Raw genomic sequence first — 26,319 nt, forward strand, 5'->3', positions numbered from 1 at the left:
ATCAGAGTGCACACCCTACTATTTTGAACGCTTTTTGTCAATCATGATTCAAAATAGCTAACGTTAACTTTATATTAGCTCGTTTGTAGGTAATAAAGTGGTAACGTTAGATATGTATCATCCTTGGATAGCTAGGTACAGTAGGTATGGACGACAGGTATATTAACATTTTAGCTAGCAACCCAAGACTAAGGGGCTAGCTAGCTACCGGGCAGAGGATTAAAAGCACGGAGTAATATGACAACTCGTTCACGTTGATAACGTTATCGGCAAATAGCAGTGGTTCAATCTTCTCAGTGTAACAGTTGGGTTATGGGGCAATTTGGAGTACAACACATTTCTCATCCCTGGATTGAGGTACTTTTCCCGAGCCATATCTCACGCCGGCTCCGCAATGTCTTAATATACACAGGATTGCCGTCTAGTATCGACCATCCTCCCTTGCAAGTTTCTGTAACAATTTCTTTGAGTTTCCATTTCCCGGTACTGGAATGTTGACGTACATCCGGTTTTGGACCCTCTGGATCAGAGGTTAACATGTTGTCACAGGGGCCTCATTCAGGGTCATGCATGATACCTAAATGTTCTCCCATTCCTGTGTGTTGCAACATCGAGCTTATGTTGATCCAGTGGGAAAAATTGCTGAGAGAGTATGTACAGTTGAAGCCAGAAGTTTACATACACTTTAGGTTGGAGTCATTATAACTCGTTTTTCAACCACTCCACAAATTTCATGTTAACAAACTATAGTTTTGGCAAGTCGGTTAGGACTTTGTGCATGACACAAGTCATTATTCCAACAATTGTTTACAGATTATTTCACTTCTAATTCGCTGTATCACAATTCCAGTGGTTCAGAAGTTTACATACACTAAATTGACTGTGCCTTTAGACAGCTTGGAAAATTCCAGAAAATTATGTCATGGCTTTAGAGGCTTCTAATAGGCTAATTGACATCATTTGAGTCAATTGGAGGTGTACCTTTGGATGAATTTCAAGGCCTACCTTCCAACTCAGTGCCACTTTCCTTGACATCATGGGAAAATCAAAATCAGCCAAGACCTCAGAAAATAAATTGTAGACCTCCACAGGTCTGGTTCATCCTTGGAAGCAATTTCCAAATGCCTGAAGGTACCACGTTCATCTGTACAAACAATAGTAGGCAAGTATAAACACCATGGGACCACACAGCCGTCATACTGCTCAGGAAGGAGACGCGTTCTGTCTCCTAGAGATTAATGTACTTTTGTGTGAAAAGTGCAAATCAATCCCAGAACAACAGCAAAGGACCTTGTGAAGATGCTGGAAGAAACAGGTACAAAAGTATCTATATCCACAGTAAAACGAGTCCTATATCGACATAACCTGATAGGCCGCTCAGCAAGGAAGAAGTCACTGCTCCAAAACCGCCATAAAAAAGCCAGACTACGGTTTGCAACTGCACATGGGGACAAAGATCGTACTTTTGGGAGAAATGTCCTCTGGTCTGATGAAACAAAAATAAAACTGTTTGGCCATGATGACTATCGTTATGTTTGGAGGAAAAAGGGGGAGGCAACATCTCAAGACATCAGTCAGGAAGTTAAAGCTTGGTTGCAAATGGGTCTTCCAAATCGACAATGAACCCAAGCATACTTCCAAAGTTGTGGCAAAATGGCTTAAGGACAACAAAGTCAAGGTATTGGAGTGGCCATCACAAAGCCCTGACCTCAATCCCATAGAAAATTTGTGGGCAGAACTGAAAAGCGTGAGCGAGCAAGGAGGCCTACAAACCTGACTCAGTTACACCAGCTCTGTCAGGAGGAATGGGTCAAAATTCACCCAACTTATTGTGGCAAACTTGTGGAAGGCTACCTGAAACGTTTGACCCAAGTTAAACAATTTAAAGGCAATGCTACCAAATACTAATTGAGTGTATGTAAACTTCTGACCCTCTAGGAATGCGATGAAAGAAATAAAAGCTGAAATAAATCATTCTCTCTACTATTATTCTGACATTTCACATTCTTAAACTAAAGTGGTGATCCTAATTGACGTAAGAGAGGGCATTTTTACTTGCATTAAATGTCAGGAATTGTGAAAAACTGAGTTTAAATGTATTTGGCTAAGGTGTATGTAAACTTCCGACTTCAAATGTATAACCACACCTACCCCCACCTTTTGTATATGTTTTTGAAACCACTCACAGATACACAGAGAACAGGCGTATTAATTGCTTTTCTTTTAATTGAACAAAAACCTGATGAAATGCACTGAACAAAATAATAAACGCAACATGTAAAGTGTTGGTCCCATGTTTCATGAATTGAAATAAAAGATCCCAGAAATGTTCGACACACAAAAATCTTATTTATGTTAGTGAGCATCTCACCTTTGCCAAGATAAGCCTCCAATGTCCTTTTAGACAATTTGGCATTATGTCCAACCGGCCTCACGTATGTGTATGGGCTCATGTGGGCAAGCGGTTTGCTGATGTCAACATTATGAACAAAGTGCTCCATGGTGGTGGTGGGGTTATGGTATGGGCAGGTAGGTTAAAGCTATGGACAACAAACACAATTGCATTTTATAGATGGCAATTTGAATGCACCAAAATACCAGTACCAAATCCCGAGGCCCATTTTTTTAAGGTGTCTATGACAAACAGATGCCTATCTGTATTCTCAGTCATGTGAAATCCAGAGATTAGGGCCTAATGAATTTATTTCAATTGACTGATTTCCTCATATGAACTGTAACTCAGTAAAATTGTTGCATGTTGCGTTTATATTTTTGTTCATTATAACTTTGATATAGCTACTTCACACCTAAGCATACTGCTAAAGTATCATGTCATTCTTGATAATATACTGTACATTCTTTGGAAACTAAAATCTTAAAATAGAAAATAGGCATACAATACCAGGCATTAGAAGGTTATGAAAATGTATCATTATTCTAAAGAATCATACAACTGCAAGAGCTACAGTATCAAAAATCAATTTAAATCGAATGTATTTCCCCAATAAATATTAAATTAACACAGCATTTGGTATTTGGCCTTTTTCAGCCTCTTCATTGACATCAATGTTCTTTCCACACCAAATATGTAATTTTCATGCATTTACAGACAATTAGTTATATTTCAGCTGTGCCTTAAGGGCAACAAATAAAAATCTTTGGTATGAGAAGTATTGCCATCTTTATTCCTAAAATATATTTTAGTTTGACTTGAAAATCCTGAACTGTTAGATAAGCAAACAAACAGGCATACCCACCGGGCACACTGGTTGAGTCAGTTGTTTCCACGTCATTTCAACGGAATTACATTGAACCAACGTGGAATAGATGTTGAATTGACATCTGTGCCCAGTGGGTACATTCTCTACAGCCTACCCACATCCACAGGTGTATGTATTACCAGCAACTGGGTTAATTGCACCAGTTAAACCACCACAGTTTTGCCGTCAATATTGTGGTCAGTTAGTAATAGAACCGCCAAATGCATAGATAGCACAATTCAACTCCTGTCCTGAGTAATGATGATGATTAATAGAAAACGAATGAAGGCCACAGAATGGAAGAACAGTATCACTGGAGTATCTCAGTATCCCATCCATAAGTATCCTGTTCTGGTTGATTGGACTCTGCTGCCCCACCACCACCACCACTGAGCTGAGATATGTCTCTGTCGATGATCTCATTCACTGCAAAACACAGACACACAGGGGTTTAGTTTACAGCCTCTTGTCGTTTCTTACTTTATAGTTGTTTCAGCCATCCGAGGGCAGCATTGCCAATCTCCTCAATCTAAACCAAATGGCAAACGTCAAAATAAGTCAATTATACATTTAGCAGCACAAAAAAACTGTGCACACACACTTGCTGAATCAACGGTGTTTCAACCAGTGTGCACAGTTTGTTGTAATGCTAAATGTATAATTGACTTATTTTGACGTGAACCAATGTGGAACAGACATTGAATGCCTTGCATTGTTGATACACATAGCTTTATTTGAGTTTTAACAGTCTAGCTCTGCAGATGTCACACATTATGAAAAACAACCAAGGATTGAGGCCTGGTCTAAAGGTTAGAGATGGCTGAATGGTGAGAACACATTTTGGAGCTTTATCAAAGTGTGGGATCCATGTCGAAGGCTGAGGTTCCAGTCTGTATTTGTGATGTCTATTTATACTCCCTACAGTGTAACAAAAACACATGGATCAAATGGTCACATATACACCGTACTCATAGCCTTTCCATGAAAAGGTGGTGTGTTTGCAACCCGAGCCGTGTATGAGGGTAGATGATAGACAACACATGTAAACAAACAGGCTAGCACTGAGGGAACGGAAATAACCAGTCCCTGTTTTTTCAACCAATAGCCTAACAGGAACTCCGACAGCTTGACTGCACCTGCTCCCTTCCTCCAAGAACACTTACAATACATTGTAAGAGCCTACAATTAGTAATTAAGAAAAACAAAATCATTGAAACTAAAAGATCCCACAACTGTACATCAATGAAATCACTTTAATTTGAAATGACAAATTGATTAAATCCTTTCAATTAAATAATTATCTAATCTCACCTAATGAGGCATAAACTCGCTGTTTCTTAATTTAAGTATCAGAGTTGCAGAAACCCTGTAGGGTGAAAGTCAAGTTCAAAGAGGACCCTTCCGCCCAGCTCAGGCCAGGGGTCCTATTTCCAAGCCGTATGTAGTGAGGGGGTTGTGGGGGTCTTATGAAAGCCTGTCTGTCATTACTGCCCCGTGACAGCTGTGCCACAGACGGTAACTGAAGCAGATACGCGTGCACGGTATCTTTAGCCTCCTCTATGTGACTATAGTTTGTAGGCTATACTAACATACACACAGTTAAAAGTGTCATCTCCTTAGCTAGCAATCCGGGCCTCTGCCTATAATTAACCTACATCATAATGCACACAAACAAACATACACAGACAGTATGTGCACAAGCGCACACACAGGTATGCATGCACACACACACAAATGCACACACATGGGCTGGCAGCCATGCAGCCCTGTAGAGGAGCAAACAAAGACCTAGTGGGCATATGGTGACAAGAATACTGGGCCACAGTGACTGTGTTGTCGGGACAAACACAGTCCGGCCAGCGCGAGGTGATTAATTAAAAAATCAGGTCGGCATGGTGAGATCGTGAGAGCTTTACGGTTCATCGCCTGGCCCCTAAAGGCCTGTAATTACAGCCAGCCCTACTCTAAGCTGGGTAAATCCATATGAATTCAATCACTTTTTGACAGCACCTCTTTTGATTTGAACGAACCCTTCCATACATATTTGCCCCTTGTAGAAGTGCTCAGAAAGTGACTTTTTGGAGATAAAGGTTCTCAAAGTTGACCTATTTTGTATAACCCACCATACCACGAGGCATCCATGTCTACATCACTGGAAAAGTTAAATGGTTGAGATTGATATCATTTAAAAGCTTACAAACTATTGAAGATTTATTTATTTGTTTTATTTTTTACCTTAAATGTAAATTATCTAAAAACGCGTACTCGGGATTTACATATGTTGTAGTTTAGACCCTATTTTACATAATCTGAGGTTGTCGTGTTATGCCCGCCATCGGTGGAGACACAACATACTCTTGAATACAGGGTGGGTGTCATGTTTTGGCTGGTAATTGTACTAAAATGGTACCACAAACTGGTTGGAGGTCCACACATGAGAGAATGTTGACTTGAATGGGAATATCTGTTGTTTTAAATGATACTGTCAATCCTCCATAAGAAACCTACTAAAATCCTAGAAATATAAATAATAGAAAACACATGACCATTTAAGTTGACATTCGACGGTGGGTGGACTGGCGGCCATCTTTGTGGTAGTAATTAGAAGTTAAAATGTTAATTCAATTACAATTTCAATGGTGTACCAGCTAAATTGCAGTGGTCTGAATGGATAGGTCCATTCAAGAATTATATTTCTATGATTGAAATTACATCAAACCAAGTGTCTCAACCGATGGCAGGCACAACAAAAACCTTTGGTGATGTAAAGTAGGGTCTACGCTACAATATGAAAAAATGTGGGTTTTATTAGTTTATAGATAATTGACAGTTGCCCTTTACATTCGTACCCGTATACGGGTTGAAAATGGCAGATTTGTGCATTGATAAGCACCTAAATTAGACAGTGGCTGTACAGTAACATGCTATAAATGATGTCAAAGCTCAGGCTCTGTGCTTCACAGAGCTGTATGGTTATTGACTGACAGCCGTTCTGAACTTGAGCACAGCACATGACTAGAAGTTACCTCCATCTCTCCCGCTTAATTGGACAACATTAGCAAACTGTTGAAAGAGTGAGGGAAATGCTGTAAATTAAGAGGACTCAATGTATTTTGAAAGATGAGACGTTGAGGATTATAATAAATACAGCTTTGATGTCATACAAGCAAGCCAAACACTCGTGAGGCCAAATGTGTACTTCACATTTCCATATCATAAAACTCATGTCATATACAGTGTCAACGTTTATGATCACTATGTTTGATGTACAGTTACAAGATGACATGGCTTCATGCCCTGGGTTGTTCTGAACAGAATGAGCTTATGTTTGTCTATTGTGAAGAAAATTCGCAGCGGAACACGCACCTGAATGCACACATGACTCCTTTCTATGTGCACCAAAATGACGATCTGTTTCTCTGAATTGCCCTGTGAAAGCCTGACACTGTAAGATCCTATTTTATAACTCAGCTGGTCATGTTGGGAATAGAACAAGTGTTGAAGTGAAGCTCACCTGACCCAAATTGCGATTTATAATGGGCCGTTTTTTGGATTGCGTAAACAACAAGAGTAATTGTGTGATTGCAGGGTTGTGTTCCAAACAAAACAACTACAAGTGTGCTCTAGTTCCTCAACGGCACTGCTAGACGAACAAAACAACAAAAGCAATCTCTGAGTCATAAAAGTGCATTGAAATGACTTGGGAACTGTGCACACTTTGGAGAGGTACGTGTGTCCACTTGGAGACACATAAAATCAACAGTGTAATGTTTTGGATTCACTTGGATTCTATTTTGGTGAACACACGATGTCTGGCCGACCTCGCGGTTGTCCATGACAAACCAACGTATAGATCAATTATCTCCCATAATAATCATTTTGTAGTCCCGAGCTGTCAGAGCTGTATGGCTCATCCGTGATCGACATATGTCGCTGGTTTTGGTCAATACTGGGCCAGATTAAAATACACCGTCAATCTAGATCCACCAAGTTGCGACTATGTTAGAGAGACACTCTTATTCCAATCCAATTAGATTTGTGCAGTTGATGTTTACTGATTCATTGCACAGGAGAACAGGAGAGATTTACAGCTCGTCTGTAAGGAAGAACCCCCATTACGCCGCTTCCTGGAGTCCATTTAGCTCAAGAGACAGCCACAAATTACAAAGACGGGACAGTGGAGTCCTCCATTGTGCTGGACGTCAAGATGGTCTTTGTAAAGTTCTGGACGGGAAGAGTTCCAGATCATGACATTGAACTGTTTCTAAATGGGTGTTGCACTATTTTACAACCTGCAGTGAAACCGGTGGATAAGTTCGGGATATGGTATGGAGTACAAAGTACAAAGTGCGCAAAACCACATTCGGGCAGTCGATAACAATCCCTAACTCAATATCCCTTGACCCGTACAATGGTAAGATCTCCTATCCCGGACAAACCCCTTGGTGTTACATCTGCCAGGGGCTGGACAACCATGTCAAGGATTGCCCAGAGGTGAAGTGTTGGAGATGCGGAGACCTTGGACACAAATCCATGGACTGTGAGTCTCCAAGCAAGTGCACCTTGTGTGGAAAAGATGGACACGACTTCTGCAAGTGTCCCCAGTCTTACGCCTACAAAGCGAGGGCTGGTCCCCAATCCAGCCCAGAGGAAGAGAGACAGAGCTACCGACCCCAACAGTTAGTTCCATCCACCACGCCACGGCAGAGCGCGAGGTCACCACTACAGGTTCGAGCACAGCTGAGAGGCAGGTGCCAGTGAATGCGAGAGAAGCTGAGGGAGCTGAATACAAAAGTGAAGGCAACCAGATCTCCCAGGAAGGTGTCAGCGAGAGTATCCAATCCTCCAGGTCAAGCTGCAGTGAGAGCAAGGAAGAAGAGTCCTTTGAGGACGCGAACGAGTCAGACTTCAGTACTGATCCCCCGACCCCTGAAAAAGAGAGACAGATTCCTTCCAACCCCTGCTCCCTTTCCCCGCCAGCGTTACCCCCACAGCTCAAGCAGGTGGAGTGAAACGCCATTTACACTTCCAAACGCAGTTCAATCCAAAACCAAGTTAAAAAGAAAAATGAGAAACCAAGTTCCCAGTAGAAGGTAAGCAAATAATCTAAAATGAGCTTAGAATATTAGCCTTTGCAGACATCTATTAGTTAATGTTGGACTGCTTCTTTAGAGGAAACAAAAATAACAGTGATAAATGTATACACAGCATCTAAGAAAAAGTTATTTTATGTGGGGATTTTAAAACGGGGTGATGATCGGGTCTCTCAGACAATGAAATATTAACTGGAACAGTCTCTTGAACAAAACTATTTATAAAGTGATCTTTTTTTCTGGTTGATTTCCATTTTCCGTTGTTGCTCCTAGACATTTCCACTTCACAATAACAGGACTTACAGTTGACCGGGGCAGCTCTAGCAGGGCAGAAATTTGATAAGCTGACTTGTCAGAAAGGTGGCAACCTATGACGGGGCCATGTTGAAAGTCCCTGAGCTCTTCAAAGAAGTGATCAAATGATGCAGGTGCTAAACTACAGGACTGTTTTGCTAGCATAGACTGGAATATGTTCCAGGATTCTTCCGGTGGCATTGAGGAGTACACCATATCAGTCACTGGCTTTATCAATAAGTACATCGAGGACGTTGTCCCCACAGTGACCGTACGTACATACACCAACCAGAAGCCAAGGAGCGGGACTCTAACCCAGAAGCTTATAAAAAATCTCGCTATGCCCTCTGACGAACCATCAAACAGCCAAAGCGTCAATACAGGACTCAGATCGAATCGTACTACACCGGCTCCGACGCTCGTCGGATGTGGCAGGGCTTGCAAACTATTACAGACTACAAAGGGAAGCACAACCGAGAGCTGCCCAGTTACACGAGCCTACCAGACGAGCTAAATAACTTCTATGCTCGCTTCGAGGCAAGTAACACTGAAACATGCACGAGAGCATCAGTTGGTCTGGATGACTGTGTGATCACGCTCTATGCAGCCGATGTGAGTAAGACCTTTAAACAGATCAACATTCACAAGGCCGCTGGGCCAGACGGATTACCAGGACGTGTACTCCGAGCATGCACTGACCAACTGGCAAGTGTCTTCACTGACATTTTCAACCTCTCCCAGTCTGAGTCTGTAATACCAACATGTTTCAAGCAGACCACCATAGTTCCTGTGCCCAATAACACTAAGGTAACCTGCCTAAATGACTACCGACCCGTAACACTCACGTCTGTAGCCATGAAATGCTTTGAAAGGCTGGTCATGGCTCACATCAACACCATTATCCCAGACACCCTAGACCCACTCCAATATGCATACCGCACCAACAGATCCACAGATGATGCAATCTCTATTGCACTCCACACGGCCCTGTCCCACCTGGACAAAAGGAACACTTATGTGAGAATGTTATTCATTGACTACAGCTCAGCGTTCAACAACATAGTGCCCTCAAAGCTCATCACTAAGCTAAGGATCCGGGGACTAAACATTTCCCTCTGCAACTGGATCCTAGACTTCCTGACGGGCCGCCCCCAGGTGGTAAGGGTAGGCAACAACACATCCGCCACGCTGATCCTCAACACGGGGGCCCCTCAGGGGGGCCAGATCATTGGTAGGCCTGATCACCGACAACGATGAGACAGCCTATAGGGAGGAGGTCAGAGACCTGACCGCGTGGTGCAAGGACAACATCCTCTCCCTCAACGTGACCAAGACAAAGGAGATGATTGTGGACGACAGGAAAAGGAGGACCGAGCACGCCCCCATTCTCATCAACAGGGCTGTAGTGGAGCAGATTGAGAGCTTCAAGTTCCTTGGCGTACACATCACATACAAACTAACATGGTCCAAGCACATCAAGACAGTGGTGAAGAGGGCACGACAAAACCTATTCCCCCTCAGGAGACTGAAAAGATTTGGCATGGGTCCTCAGATCCTCAAAAGGTTTTACAGCTGCACCATCGAGAGCATCCTGACGGGTTGCATCACTGCCTGGTATGGCAACTGCTTGGCCTCCGACCGTAAGGCACTACAGAGGGTAGTGCATACGGCCCAGTACATCACCAGAGCCAAGCTTCCTGCCATCCAGGACCTCTATACCAGGCGGTGTCAGAGGGAGGCCCTAAAAATTGTCAAAGACTCCAGCCACCCTAGTCAGACTGTTCTCTCTATTACCACACGGCAAGCGGTACTAGAGCACCAAGTCTTGGTCCAAGAGGCTTCTAAACTGCTTCTACCCTCAAGCCATAAGACTCCTGAACAGTTAATCAAATGGCTTCCCAGACTATTTACAACCCCCCCCCCCCAAGCTTATTAACCCTACCTGCATGTACATAATTACATCAATTACCTCGACACCGGTGCCACCGCATTGACTCTGACCCGGTACCCCCTGTATATAGCCCTGCTTTTTGTTATTTACTGCTGCTCCTTCATTATTTATTTTTCTTATCTCTTTGCTGTTTTAAGAAAATACCAAAAAATTGTTTGTTGGTTAAGCGCTTGTAAGTCAGCATTTCACTGTAAGGGCTACACCTGTTGTATTCGGCGCATGTGACAAATACAATTTGATTTGATTTAGTACGGGCCATTCTACTGCCAGCGTTTGTCTATGGAAATTGCATGGCTGTGTGCTCTGTTTAATACACCTGTCAGCAACGGTTGTGGCTGAAATAGCCGAATCCACAAATTTGAAGGGGTGTCCACATACTTTTGTATGTATAGTGTATCATTATTTAGTTTGTAAGTACAACATTGAGTTCTCTCTCTCTCCAACAGCTGCCATAACCATTAAGCCCCAGTCAGGTAAAACACACTGCTTATGCAAGGTAGTAGTGTATCACATGAGCCTCTTACCATCATCTAGTGTGATCTCCTGGAGCCCCATGGAGCCGAGAGGCAGCTTCTCCTCTGGTTCCTGCTTGATGTTCACCCTCCCTCTGTCGTTTGAGAAGAGGGAATGGGGTGCCGGGGGACACTCCTGGGGGTCGATACCTGAGGCCAGCCCCTGAGCGCTGCTGGGGGACAGGTGCCTCAGGGGACCCCCAGAGGAGGCTGATGCTAACGGGGAGGTGGAGCAGGTTGCTGCTACTCCAGGGGTGGGGGAATACGAAGCAGGCAAGTTTTTGTCAGAATGGTAGCTCAGATTATACTCAGCCTGTAGAGCAGCTAGGTCAGAGTCTGAGTGGGAACAGTGGTATTTTAGAGACTGCAGCTGGGTTGCATTCTGGGTGTGGGTTCTGGCAGGCTGGAGAGTGGCGACAGAGAGATCAGGTCCAATGAGGCTCTGGTACATCACACTTTCCCTATGAGGGCTGGAGACAGCTGGCCTGGGCTGGGCAGACTGAGGTCGAATGACCTGGAGTGCGGCAGGACCAGGTCTCATGGGAGAGCTGGCCTGGCCACTATAAGGCACATTATGTTGTGTGGTCTGGTAGACAGGCTTTGTCCGAGGGGGTGGCATTGAATCAGGTGTATGCATAGGGCTTATCCGCTGGTATCCCATACTGGGACTGTAGCTGTGGAGGTGCGGGGAGTGCTGAAGAGGCGAGGAGCCTGAGGGAGTGTATGCTGGCTGGGAGGGCGGACCACAAGGCACAGGGTGACCACCAGAGGAACCATACAAGGGCCTGTCCTGAGAGAAGGCCCCGTCAGAAGAATTCTGCTTGCTGCTGGTTGGATATAGGCCAGGGAGATTGTTGCAAGTAGACAGATAGGTTGAGTCGGTGAGCTCCTGCTTCACCCGAGGAGCCACAACTGCATGGTCACTGGCAGTGGGATAATGGTGTGGAGAAGCACCAGCCAAGTATGTGAAGTTTTGCCTTTGGCTTCTTCTCCTCTTTCCGTTGCACACGTAGAACTGCACCTGGACTGCAGAGCTCACAGTGGTGTTGTGGTAGGTAGGAATCTCAACCACGATTCTGGACTGGAAAGAGAATGTTTCCAAATTATTTATCATCCAGGGTTTGGGAGGTCGATTTCATGTAGTCTAACTTTAATAATGTAATTTAGGTTTCTACTTACTCTTTTACTCTTGTCTCTAATAACTTTTCCGTCAACTTCCCACTGTGTGCGTCCATCTGGAGAGATAAAACATCACAATTAACACACTGTTGTGTTGTGTTAAAGGAAAAATATTTTCCTTTTCTGGCATCGTTTTTTATACCCTTTTCACACTACTGAGCCAAGTCACGTAAAGCTGCACTGTGCTGAACTGGTTATGCACCACCATAGTTGTTGGACCAACTCGGTGAACTCGTGGTTAGGGTATTCGCCCTGAGATCATAGGAGCTCTTGCTCCTGTGAGCCGGTCCGGCTCGCACAAGGCAAGGCTTAGTTGCTGGAACGGTGCTGGAAAGAACATATCCAAGTGAATACGGTTCGGGAAAAGGATAAACCATGCTTCTCCCCTAGCCTTTCTATGAACTCTATAAAGTCAAGGCAGCGTCGGCGTCTCTTACCAGGGCCTTTCTCCAGGAAGATGACCTTTGACTCGTGGGATATGTTGGAGCCAGTAATTACCATCTCCTCCCCCCCACTGACCAAGCAGCTGATGGGACTGCAGCTCTGCATCTGGGGAAGGTCTGTGGCCGAGCGCTGGGCTGCAAGCCAATTACATTTAACTATTACATATACTGAACAGGGAAGGACATAGACATATCTGATATTGTCAGAAAGCTTAAATTCGTGTTAATCTAACTGCACTGTCCAATTTTCAGTAGCTATTACAGTGAAATAATACCATGCTATTGTTTGAGGAGAGTGCACAATTTTGAACATGAAAAGTTATTAATAAACTAATTAGGCACATTTGGGCAGTCTTGATACAAAATTCTGAACAGAAATGCAATGGTTCATTGGATCAGTCTAAATCTTTGCACATGCACTGCTGTATTCTAGTGGCCAAAATCTAAATTGTGCCTGGGCTGGAATAATACATTATGGCCTTTCTCTTGTATTTCAAAGATGATGGTACAATTCTATTTTTTTAAACACATGTTTTTTTGCTTTGTATTATCTTTTACCAGATATAATGTGTTATGTCCTCCTACATTAATTTCACATTTCCACAAACTTCAAATTGTTTCCTTTCAAATGGTATCAATAATATGCATATCCTTGCTTCAGGTCCTGAGTTACAGGCAGTTAGATTTGGCTATGTCATTTTAGGTGAAAATTGGAAAAAAAGGGTCTGATCCTTAAGAGGAGCTCTGGCCACAAGTTATAGCCTTTAACTAATTATTATACCAATAATTTAATATAGATTATATAAATAAAGATTATTTCTGGTCAAGTCCCATACTCGGGAAAAACTCAGGACTCTATGAATTATGTATGTGGATCTTTGAACGCATGTACAGTACCAGTCAAAAGTTTGGGCACACCTACTCATTCAAGTGTTTTTCTTTATTTTTACTATTTTCTACATTGTAGAATAATAGTGAAGACATCAAAACTATGAAATAACACATATGGAATCATGTAGTAACCAAAAAGGTGTTAAACAAATCAAAGTACATTTTATATTTGAGATTCTTCAAAGTAGCCACCCTTTGCCTTGATGACAGCTTGCACACTCTTGGCATTCTCTCAACCAGCTTCATGAGGTAGTCAAATGGAATGCATTTCAATTAACAGGTGTGCCTTGTTAAAAGTTAATTTGTGGAATTTCTTTCCTTCTTAATGCCTTTGAGCCAATCAGTTGTGTTGTGACAAGGTAGGGGTGGTATACAGAAGGTAGCCCAATTTGGTCCATATTATGGCAAGAACAGCTCAAATAAGCAAAGCGAAATGACAGTCCATTACTTTAAGACATGAAGGTCAGTCAATCCAGACAATTTCAAGAACTTTGAAAGTTTTTTCAAGTGCAGTCGCAAATAAAATATATTTTGATTTGTTAACACTTTCTTGGTTACTACATGATTCCATATGTGTTATTTCATAGTTTTGATGACTTCACTATTATTCTACAATGTAGAAAATAGTAAAAATAAAGAAAAACCCTTGAATGAGTAGGTGTCCAAACTTTTGACTGGTACTATTACTACAGTATGTAGGCCGGCCTACTGAATAAAGATACTCACAGCACTCCACAGGAATAGAGGCAGCTTGCAGACACAGGACCTTGCCGCTGGGCTGAGGGATATACACACGGAATGCCACTCGCACACGTGTGTTCTTCCTCCCGATGTCAGTCTCCCCCTTCCTGAGCTCAATGTCAGAGTTCCTCAGCTTCAGGATGCCTGCACAGTCAATACTGTAGAGGGAGAAATACAAGCATGAGACAACATTCTATAAAGGCCAATATAAACATTTCCATTTGAATATTTACAGTAAGCTAATAATAATCATACTTTTGGGGGTGCTTATATTTTTCCTGTTACACACAAGTGTGTAATGGAAATGTGTTTTTTTGCCTATCCCAACTCCCCCTGAGACCCCCTCAGGGTGTGGGGTCATGGCCAGGGTGCCATTGTACAGCCCCCCCTGGAGCAATTAGGGTTAATTGCCGTGCTCAAGTGCACAGCAACAGATTTTTTTTCACCTTCTCGGCTCCGGTATTCAAACCAGCAACCTTTCGGTTACTGCCCAACACTCTAGCCTTGAGGCTGCCTGCCGCCCTTAATAAAGAATGACCATAATGCTTTAAATAGTTCACATTCTTCACGTCATTTTATGATGTTATGTAGTTTGTTGAATAGTGACAAATAAGTATCAGATAGTGTGAGAAAATAATGCCTGGATTCTTCTATTATGGAAAGGCAGCCACATGTCCTTGACAAAATAGTTATGGTCTGTCTGTTTCTATTTGTTCTAGGTGTAGAAATATGCTTATTCTGAGATGAAAATCCATTCCCATATTTAACATGCTATCATCTGTTCTAAATCGTTCAAAAATGATGAGAATTCACAGTGGTAGCCATTTTACATTTGAGATCATAATACCAATAAATTACAAGCCCAAATGTTCTACTTTTAGCCTTGTGATGCTTTGAAAACATAAATATGACATGGTTATGACCAGTACCTGGTGGACATACTGTTTTCGGGGAGGAGAGAGATTTCCAGAACCTTTGTACTGCTTATTACGCTTTCCTGGCAAGCAGTAGCCACCGTCTTTCCCGTTACTCTGTGCACCTGGTAGAAGACATGTGGTCTCAAGTACCGATCGTCTGCCGTGCCAATGAAAATCTGCAGATTGACTGGCTTCTCGTCGTATCCAAGGAGCTGTAAATGACACCAACCCGTAGAAATCAAATAAGCATTCTACCGCATTTGATTAACAAATATATGAACGCACCATGTTTCACTTCTTCTTATGAGCACTCTTGTTCTCTGCACTGTACATTTGAATAACTGTGTTTGGATCTGTTTAGAAACAATATGCCAAACCAATGCCAATGCTCTGTACAGATAGCAATACACCCAGACAATGTCAAAAATGTGACCTGCACTATGCAATTCACATCCTGGATTGCCTGCAATGAAATTACCCAATTGAAACCATTTGAGGTCACCAAAAATGTGTTGTGCCCCTGAAGAGCCAGCATGAGGTTGAGGAATGTCCAACACGCCTACGTGATGTAATGTACAGGGAAACACTGCTTGTGGCATTACAGAGGACTAGAGTGTGAAGCTGTGTGGCTTTAACACGAGAGTAATGAAGCCACCCCAAAATAAACTAGCTGGTATATATTACATGAGAGCCAGGCCTTAATAAAGCTTTGCTTATCTCAGCCTGCATCTGTTCCAGCCTGGCTGCACCTTGATCCATAGATGGTAGTTCAGTCCCACTGCAGTCCTACTGGCAAATAGAGCTCTGCTCAATGTTAGTTGATACTCTGAGCCCTGATCCAGGGATTGTATTCCAGCCCCACTGGCAAGTAGTGCTCTGCTAAACGTTAGGTGATACGCTCTGGTGATATACCCAGTGTGATGCCCAGTGTGATACCCCAAGCACATACGACTTAAAATGGTAAGAGATCAAAGGGTGTAGTTGTTAGTGTATGTGCAGCACTTTGGAGTAACTAGAGTACGAGCTGTGATCCATCCATGGGTTTAAATGCATACACCTTGGATCCCTCCTCTCTCATGTAGTGAGTCACAGCACAGTCTAGTTGTTTACTAGAGTTATGGCTTCCAAGGCAATGCTTGATGTGGACTTGAATATACAGAACATAAAGCTCACATGTACACACACACATGCTTGCACGCTCCTGTGTTAAATGAAGAGCTGTTGGGCTACAATAACAGGCTGTCTGTCTGAGGCTTACCATGTATCTGTCGTTTACAGAGAAGGAGAGCAAGAGAGCGAGAAACTACAGTATGAGATTAGGGCTGCCAGTGCTCTTGTGGTTGGTTGGGTTTGCATAAGCTACGTCACCCCCCATATTTACTGAGCCTAATATATGAACAAGTGTCACAAACCCCTGATAACATTGTTAAACAAATGTCTGATTCAAGTAATAACAGGGAGGGAGTAATTGCACAAAACGCCTACTCAAGACAGTTCGTTGTAACAAGAACACTTCCTTCGATATCGCAGGATGTCACACGTTGATTGACACCTAGAGGTTACAATTGCAAACAGCAGTTTATCAAAACACAACTTGTTATGTGAACCAGGCATAAAGTCTAGCGCAATCATATTGATCTTCTTGGTCAGAGCCGACAGAGACCCGCTATACATACAGTTGAAGTCGGAAGTTTACATACACTTAGGTTGGAGTCATTAAAACTCGTTTTTTAACCACTCCACAAATTTCTTGTTAACATACTATAGTTATGGCAAGTCGGTTAGGACATCTACTTTGTGCATGACACAAGTAATTTTTCCAACAACTGTTTACAGACAGATTATTTCACTTATAATTCACTGTATCACAATTCCAGTGGGTCAGAAGTGTACATACACTAAGTTGACTGTGCCTTTAAACAGCTTGGAAAATTCCAGAAAATGATGTCAGCTTCTGATAGGCTAATTGACATCATTTGAGTCAATTGGAGGTGTACCTGTGGATGTATTTCAAGGCCTACCTTCAAACTTAGTGCCTCTTCGCTTGACATCATGGGAAAATCAAAAGAAATCAGCCAAGACCTCAGAAACAAAATGGTAGCCTGAAGGTACCACGTTCATCTGTACAAGCAATAGCACGCAAGTATAAACACCATGGGACCACGCAGCCGTCCTACCGCTCAGGAAGGAGACGCGTTCTGTCTCCTAGAGATGAACGTACTTTGGTGCGAAAAGTGCAAATCACTCCCAGAACAACAGCAAAGGACCTTGTGAAGATGCTGGAGGAAACGGGTACAAAAATATCTATATCCACAATAAAACGAGTCCTATATTCACATAACCTGAAAGGCTGCTCAGCAAGGAAGAAGCCACTGCTCCAAAACTGCCATAAAAAAGCCAGACTACGGTTTGCAACTGCACATGGGGACAAAGATCGTACTTTTTGGAGAAATGTCCTCTGGTCTGATGAAACTAAAATATAATTGTTGGCCATAATGACCATCGTTATGTTTGGAGGAAAAAGGGGGAAGATTGCAAGCCGAAGAACAGCATTCCAACCGTGAGCACGGGTGTGGCAACATCATGTTGTGGGGGTGCTTTGCTACAGGAGGGACTGGTGCACTTCACAAAATAGATGGTATCATGAGGGAGGAAAATTATGTGGATATATTGAAGCAACATCTCAAGACATCAGTCAGGAAGTTGAAGCTTGGTCGCAAATGGGTCTTCCAAATGGACAATGACCACAAGCATACTTTCAAAGTTGTGGCAAAATGGCTTAAGGACAACAAAGTCAAGGTATTGGAGTGGCCATCACAAAGCCCTGACCTCAATCCCATAGAACATTTGTGGGCAGAACTGAAAAAGTGTGTGTGAGCAAGGAGGCCTACAAACCTGACTCAGTTACACCAGTTCTGTCAGAAGGAATTGGCCAAAATTCACCCAACTTATTGTGGGAAGCTTGTGGAAGGCTACCCAAAACGTTTGACCCAAGTTAAACAATTTAAATGCAATGCTACCAAATACTAATTGAGTGCATGTAAACTTCTGACCCACTGGAAATGTGATGAAATAAATAAAAGCTGAAATAAATCACTCTCTCAACTATTATTCTGACATTTCACATTCTTAAAATAAAGTGGTGATCCTAACTGACCTAAAACAGTGAATTTTACTAGGATTAAATGTCAGGAATTGTGAAAACTGAGTTTAAATGTATTTGGCTAAGGTGTATGTAAACTTCAGACTTCAACTGTACTTTTGTCATGCAAACCTGGATTCAAATAGTATGTGTTTAAATACTTTAGCTGTGCTAGATTGAGCTTTACAAGTGCAAATACTATTTGGACCCAGGTCTGGTGTCATGAGGTTGTGAAAGACTTTCTCTTAACCTTGACTACAGGGTGTCCTCCTGAGGCAGCCTTGACGGCCCCCCGACTCCCCTCTGTCTCGTAGTGGGCCCTGTGGTGGCCCCGTGGCTGCACATCCACCTTCAACTCGCACTGGCCAAACTGGCTAGGCAGGGGCCAGTCCAGTGGGGGTAGGGATGAGGTCCTGGGTGGGAAGGCAACACAGGGTCATATTACTTAGGCAGCAAATGGAAGAAAACAGACTGAAACAGGGAGGGATTACCTGAACTTGCCCAATAAGAAATGCTAATTTTCCATTGCAAGAATGTTTGCTACAGTGTGCGTTAACGACTACAACCCAGACATTATTTCTCATAAACATAGTCATTCAGATTTGGTGTTAAAAAAATCATAGGGGTCGGTATCTTGTTCTTCACCTCTAGTTATGATCTCCTGGCCCTTGCTAGGGTTGATATGGTAGTACAATGTCTGCACCATGCTGAGTGATCGCAGAAATGAGAGCGTTCAACTGGTGGTTAGCATGATGAAGCACACGTGAGAATTGATGCTTATGTAATTATGAATAACAAACCTGAAAAGGGGTGCGTTGCCAGGTTTGGGTTTGTTCCAGGTGAAGTGTGAGGGAACCGAGAGAAAAAGTTCTTCAAAAAGGCCATCCTGTTTTAGAGTAGACCCAGACTCATCTGCAGGTGAGTCCAGGTAAGGCAACACGACTCCTTGGTCTTCGGGCACCAGCCCTGAGTCTCCCTGTCCATGCAGTAGACCCATGTGAGCCTGCTGAGAGGTCCTCCTGGTTTTGGAGGGAACGTCTACCTCAGGGAGGTTGTACAGGAGGGCCCCCATGGCACCAGGGCTTCCAACCACCCAGGTGTCCTCTGTTACGCTGCCCCTGGGAGAGTGGCTGGGGGTGGGGCAGGGGGACTGATGAGGGGATGGGGTGGGGGAAGGTCCCTGTCCGTAGACGTCTGCGCTGGAGTGTCGTCTCTTCCCACAAGGTGATGTGGGCCTTGAGCCGGACCTGGAGGTGGGGCGCGGGTTAAGCCAGTTCTCGTCTGTGACGCTGTTGCGCGGAGAGTGACAGGGGGACTGACGGGGCGACTGGCGAGGGGACTGGTGGGGCGAGAGGGAGTGGGTGTTCATGAAGTACTGCTGCTGCCACAGCTCTACCCCGAATCCCCCTGCGGCCTGGCCTTGTGGGGAGCAGCCAGGGGAGGCCAGGGGAGAGGCCAGCGGGGAACCCATAGTGAATCGGGCGGCCGCCTCGTTCAGCTCAGCCTCCACGTCGTCGTAAACGTGCGAGAAGGACTCGCAGGAGGACACGTCGGACAGCCAGCTCCTGGAGGACAGGCTACTGCAAGGGCTGGGGTTCAGGGACGATGAGTCCCTGTAACAGGGGTCCAGGGGTAGGTAGAGGTGATCCCTGGACCAGGACCGTTCACGACCGCACTCCCCCCCGCCGTCTGCCCCACTGATGGGCACGGCATCCTGGCTGGAGCCCAGCTCTTGGTGACTGTGACTGATAGATGTGATCTGGATGCTTGGGCAGTCGAACGCCTTGGGGAGGTGTCCCATGGGACAGTATCTGGAACTGTGAACTTCATAGCTGGAGCTGGGGTGGTAGTTACCGTAGGTTTGGAGAGGAGCTTGTTGAGAAGCAGCCTGATGGTGCTGCTGGCTCTGTTGTAAGTCTTGGGCCTGGCCAATAGGCTGATTGACCATAGACTGTGTGGTATAGTATGGCGTGCTGTCACCAGGGTCTGGACCTGGGTATAAAAAAAGTACATTTAGAAAAAAGTGCTCCAAAGGGCTCCTGCGGCTGTCCCCATAGGAGAACCCTTTTTGGTTCCAGGTAGAACTATTTTGGGTTCCACATAGAACCCTCTGGAAAGGGAACCTGGAACCAAATGTGGTTCTTCAAAGGGTTCTCCTATGGGGCCTGCCGAAGAACCCTTTTTGGTTCTAGATAGGAGTGTAGGCAAATTGAGGGGGAGGTTCATTTTCAATGCAAAGTGTCTAGTCTTTAGGGCATACAGCAGCAGATAAAAAGGGTGCCATTGCTCCCTGCATTACTCCAGAGAGGAGATAACAGGCAAACAAATGATAATTCTCTGATCAACTACTCACTATCGACTACTCTCTCTTTTGATCGATCCTTTAACACAGACAGCCTCGACTAGTCATCCATAACCCACTGGGAATGTTGTCATAAATGCCATTTCAGAGTCTCTCCACAAACTGTGGGGAAGACTAGACACAGAGATTGACCTGTTTGGCAGGGGCTCCTGTGGCTTGGCGATGGATAGATTAACAACAGCAGCACTCACCAGTCTAAATCACACAACTAACTAACTGTACGTTCTCACAGTTAGTTAGCAACAGCAACAAAAGCGGCGGCCTTCTAGAGCTGGTCGGCAATATGGACAAAATTCCATATCATGATAAATTGTCTGCATTTGTTCCATAACAATAAATAGAATGATACATTTATAACATTCATGTGCACCATGTTTTTCTAAATCATCCTACTACTACTAGTTTCATGATTGTGGCCATCAATGGTCCAAATTACCCATATTAGCAAACTTATTTCATCTCAAACTTCACATTTCTCTAGTATAGGCTACTTATCTTCATGAACAATATCAGGAAAATTCCTGCGATAAGTGGTCATGTCGATACTTTTAAACTCCACAGCCTACTGTCTACACTAGTTCACACAAGGACAAACATAACCACACACTGTCCTGCTCTGGCCTGGTCTGCACACAAAATGCAAAGATGGTGAGATGTCCAAGGACTGTGTGTGCCACGATATGGAGCACATAAAAGAACGGCCCTTTGCCTTGACTTATTTGCAAAATGAATGCAATGAATATAAACGTTATCTGATGCAACACCGGCTCGGCGGCCCCTCTGGCTGAGTGGTAGAATGTGTTGGCGCCTGACAGATGCGCGTGCCATTTACAGGAGTTGGAAATAAGGAAGGAAACAGACAAGAGAAATGGCTGATGGAAGACAGGGCTATCATGTTTTATTCTCCTCTATTACAATAGATATTAAAGATATAAAAAGTGAACTCTTATTCAACTTAATCTGTAGGCTACTCTAGGCTTATCCGGCTACTCAATTGATAGCCTAGGTTATGTAGAGGGCTACAATAGCCGACACATTGGTCAATGAATGCAGCCTACAGTCGTGGTTCGGCTCTATGACCAGATACCGCAATCTAGCCAAGGCGAAACAAACCCCAATGTCACTGACATTTGACCCTTTCCCCAGGCTTTTCTCCTGAAATCTCTGTGCAAGACGCCCCAAATGACAAAATGGGCAGTTGTCAATACAATAGTGTTTAACTCTACAAATTACACCGTGATACTGTATATTGAGACATTCAGATTTTGCATATATCCTAATTTAAACTGGACCAGGATCTGATTAGATATAATCAAATGCAACTGTGTAATAAACTCCATGTCATTCAAGATGTCTGGTGTGTCATTATCAGTGGCGATGAGTCATTCAGGGCTTTTAAGCTAATATAAAAATAACAAAATAAAAAATATAATAATAATTATATATATTTATATTCTGTTTGCATGTTATTTTAGCATTAATACGTGTCACATATCCTAAATATATAATTTTGTTAATAAAGCCGCATACAATCATGGTCTCTTTTTTGCTTTCTTGAGAAAGGCAGCTCCAAACTGCAGGTGTTTTAGCCTAGCTCAGTGCTTTCTGTGGTGGTTTGACATTGCTTCCTCCGACACATTGGTGTGGCTGGCTTCCGAGTTGAGCAAGCAGTGTGTCGAGAAGGAGTGCAGCTTCACTCTCGACCTTCGCCGAGTCCGTAGGGGAATTGCGGCGATGAGACAAGATCGTAACTACCAATTGGATCTCACGAAAAAAGCGCCATGGACCAGAAAAGTTTGAATACATTGGCCATGCTGTCAATCCAGCATGACTTCTGCCACATTCAAAACAACTGCAAACTCGGAATTGGTCATCCAACTCTGAATTCCAAGTCGGGATTTCGGGCCTCTTTCTATAGCCCACAAGAAGGACCGCCGCGCCACCTTCCTGTTCAAGTAAGCACAGCACAACAAGGTGAGTCCAAAAACGTTTTGTATGCTGCTGTATAAATGATGTAATATGCCAGTGAGATATGAAAACTGTAGCTAAGAAAGTAATACTAAGTGTATGTTGTGTAGTAAGCTGTTATTAGCCCATGTTCCTCACCCTAATAATTTGTTCCCTTTTCACCTCATAACTTACTGTTCTGACTTCGTGGTGCACATTTAGTCTATAGCCTGTTTTAGAGAAATGTCATCATCAAATATTGTAAGAGCTTCCATTGTCTGCTTATATGCCCCCTTTATTTATCCTATGGTTGTGACTTGGTCTGAATTCTGTCGCTGTACATTTCAAAAGTGCTGAACAAACAGTTATATTGACTACGCCCGTGTCTTAATCGATATTACGGATTGCCTCTTATCCGCTCGTCGTCCCCTTATGCCATAGTTTGTACATCTCAATTGTCAGTAGAAACCACATTTGTTTAAGCAAGTCATCCATATCAGCTATATTTTTTTAAAGGCAGTAAAAGAGGCTGAATGAACTGTTTCGCTGCCAGACAAGGCTCCGCTGATAGCCAGGTGTAGCAGTGGTAAGGTGTTGGGACAGCTTTATGTAGGCCCTAACAGTTTGTGGGCACTGTTTGTCATCGTTATAATGCAATGAATGTATTGTTTAGTATTGTGGCATGCATTGCTGGCATGCATGTAAAAAACAAAATGGGGGGGGTTTGCCCCACCAAGATTTACATGCTAAAATCGTCACTGGTTATTATGCACATTGATTACAGTACAATAATAAAATACTAGTGTGGTATTTTATGTTAGAACTTAATCCTAACATTTAAAGATATAAAAAGTACATTCTTATTCAACTTAATCTGTAGGCTATTCTAGGCTTATTCGGCTACTCAATTGATAGCCTAGGTTATGTAGAGGGCTACAATAGCCGACACATGCTTCAAGATGGCCACCATTGTTCCTGTTCCCAAGAAAGCTAAGGTAACTGAACAAAATGACTATCGCCCCGTTGCACTCACTTCTGTCACCATTAAGTGCTTTGAGAGACTAGTCAAGGAGCATATCACCTCCACCCTACCTGATACCCTAGACCCACTCCAATTTGCTTACCGCCCCAATAGGTCCACTGACGATGCAATCGCCATCACACTGCACACTGCCCTATTCCATCTGGACAAGAGGAATACATATGTAAGAATGCTGTTCATTGACTACAGCTCAGCATTTAATACCATAAGTACCCTCCAAACTCGTCATTAAGCTCGAGACCCTGTGTCTTGACCCCAGGCCGTGCAATTGGGTCCTGGACTGTCTGACGGGCCACCCCCGGGTGGTGAAGGTAGGAAACAACATCTCCACCCCGCTGATTCTCAACACTGGGGCCCCACAAGGGTGCGTTCTCAGCCCTCTCCTGTACTCCCTGTTCACCCATGACTGCGTGGCCATGCACGCTTCCAACTCACTCATCAAGCTTGCAGACAACACTACAGTGGTAGACTTGATTACCAACAACGACGAGACGGCCTACAGGGAGGAGGTGAGGGCCCTCGGAGTATGGTGTCAGGAAAATAACCTCTCACTCAATGTCAACAAAACAAAGGAGACGATCGTGGACTTCAGAAAACAGCAGAGGGCGCACCTCCCCATCCACATCGACGGGACAGTAGTGGAGAAGGTGGAAAGTTAAGTTCCTCGGCGTACACATCACGGACAAACTGAAATGGTCCACCCACACAGACAGCATGGTGAAGAAGACGCAACAGCGCCTCTTCAACCTCAGGAGGCTGAAGAAATATAGCTTGTCACCTAAAACACTCAAACTTTTACAGATGCACAATCGAGAGCATCCTGTCGGGCTGTATCACCGCCTGGTACAGCAACTGCACCACCCTCAACCGCAAGGCTCTCCAGAGTGTAGTGCGGTCTGCACAACGCATCACCGGGGGCAAACTACCTGTCCTCCAGGACACCTACAGAACCCGATGTCACAGGAAGGCCAAAAAGATCATCAAGGACAACAACCACCCGAGCCACTGCCTGTTCACCCCACTATCATCCAGAAGGCGAGGTCAGTACAGGTGCATCAAAGCTGGGACCGAGAGACTGAAAAACAGCTTCTATCTCAAGGCCATCAGACTGTTAAACAGCCATCACTAACATAGAGAGGCTGCTGTCAACATACAGACTCAAATCTCTGGCCACTTTAATAAATGGACTTAATAAATGTATCATTAGTCACTTTAAATAACGTCACTTTAATAATGTTTACATATCCTACATTACTCATCTCATATGTATATACTGCTCTATACCATCTACTGCATCTTGTCTATGTCAATCATTAGTCACTTTAAATAACGTCACTTTAATAATGTTTACATATCCTACATTACTCATCTCATATGTATATACTGCTCTATACCATCTACTGCATCTTGCCTAAGCCGCATGGCCATCGCTCATCCATATATTTATATGTACATATTCTTATTCATCCCTTGCATTTGTGTGTATAAGGTAGTTGTTGTGAATTTGTTAGACTACTTGTTAGATATTACTGCATTGTCGGAACTAGATGCACAAACATTTCGCTACACTCGCATTAACATCTGCTAACCATGTGTATGTGACCAATAAAATATGATTTGATATTGGTCAATGAACGCAGCCTTACAGTCGTGGTTCGGCTCTATGACCAGATACCGCAATCTAGCCAAGGCGAAACAAACAGAACATTTGCACCAAATGGGTAACTTTGTAACATGCTATTAAGGCTTTGTGGAATACGGATACATTGTAAAACAAAATTTAAAAAACTCACCTGCGGGGCCTAGCTGTTGTTGCTCGTCCTCTCCGAAAATAAGTCTGAAGTCCAGTTCCTCATTGCCGCTACAATTTACAGTAGTCATTCGGTCTTACGAGTCGGTTCTTTACAGTTCTTTATTCCTGGGTTGTTTCAAAACTGGATTCAAAAGGTTAACGATACAACAGGAGGAAATTATTTTAGTTTACACTATAAACAGCAACAAGAAGCCTATCCGAAGTTGTAAATAACTAAAGCGATTCCTAAATGCGTGTCCTCTCCAGGCGACATTTATTACGATTATATTATATTCTCTTGATACTTCACCAGTTCAGTTCTCGGACTAAAAAAGACGCATAGACAATAGTTCGACCGTATTTACTCTTGATGACTGATGAAGTAGGCTAGTAGTCTACTCCAAACTTCCACATTACAAACAAAGCATTACAGACAGCTCCGTTCATGACGTCAGCAAAATACTACACCCGCATCACCCCGCGTACAGTAGCTGGTGAGAGAGTACTGTAGGCCTACAAGCTACTAGACAATGTTACAGTATCAAATCACGTGGCAAGACAATGAATGTATTTCTGGAGACTGCAATCAATCAACGATACGAATACTTATCTCATTTGAAGCAAACAGTTTTAAAAACAAAGAAACCATCCGTGATCCAACAGCAGACACACACACCACTCATACTATCAGAACATAAACCTTTATAGCTTAACAGTGATAGAGCAACAACCACTTTATAAGGATGAAAACTG

General features: G+C 43.5%; 1 protein-coding gene across 1 annotated transcript; it reads right to left on the reverse strand.

The window, feature by feature from the left end:
* Window positions 1-2,206: 2,206 nt before the first annotated feature.
* Window positions 2,207-26,023, reverse strand: LOC120054141 (nuclear factor of activated T-cells, cytoplasmic 3-like). The gene is made up of 9 exons (XM_039001556.1): window positions 25,568-26,023; window positions 19,224-20,415; window positions 18,674-18,836; window positions 15,294-15,493; window positions 14,350-14,522; window positions 12,727-12,867; window positions 12,290-12,345; window positions 11,123-12,191; window positions 2,207-3,686 (listed from the first exon to the last, which is right to left on the reverse strand). Exons 1-9 carry the CDS (start codon window positions 25,653-25,655, stop codon window positions 3,571-3,573), a joined length of 3,198 nt encoding a protein of 1,065 aa, XP_038857484.1. The 5' UTR covers window positions 25,656-26,023; the 3' UTR covers window positions 2,207-3,570.
* Between the last annotated feature and the right edge of the window lie 296 nt (window positions 26,024-26,319).

This window comes from Salvelinus namaycush, chromosome 9 (assembly GCF_016432855.1).
Source record: "Salvelinus namaycush isolate Seneca chromosome 9, SaNama_1.0, whole genome shotgun sequence".
In the NCBI taxonomy this organism is placed as follows: Eukaryota; Metazoa; Chordata; class Actinopteri; order Salmoniformes; family Salmonidae; genus Salvelinus; species Salvelinus namaycush.

What these genes read in the sequence shown, in the direction of transcription:
- LOC120054141 (XM_039001556.1), bottom strand. Translation starts at nt 25,655, where the DNA reads ATGACTACTGTAAATTGTAGCGGCAATGAGGAACTGGACTTCAGACTT. An exon ending in GAAAACAGTATGTCCACCAG is followed by an intron (nt 14,523 to 15,293) that starts GTACTGGTCATA and finishes CTCCCTCTACAG; the next exon opens with TATTGACTGTGCAGGCATCC. An exon ending in TTAGAGACAAGAGTAAAAGA is followed by an intron (nt 12,192 to 12,289) that starts GTAAGTAGAAAC and finishes TTCTCTTTCCAG; the next exon opens with TCCAGAATCGTGGTTGAGAT.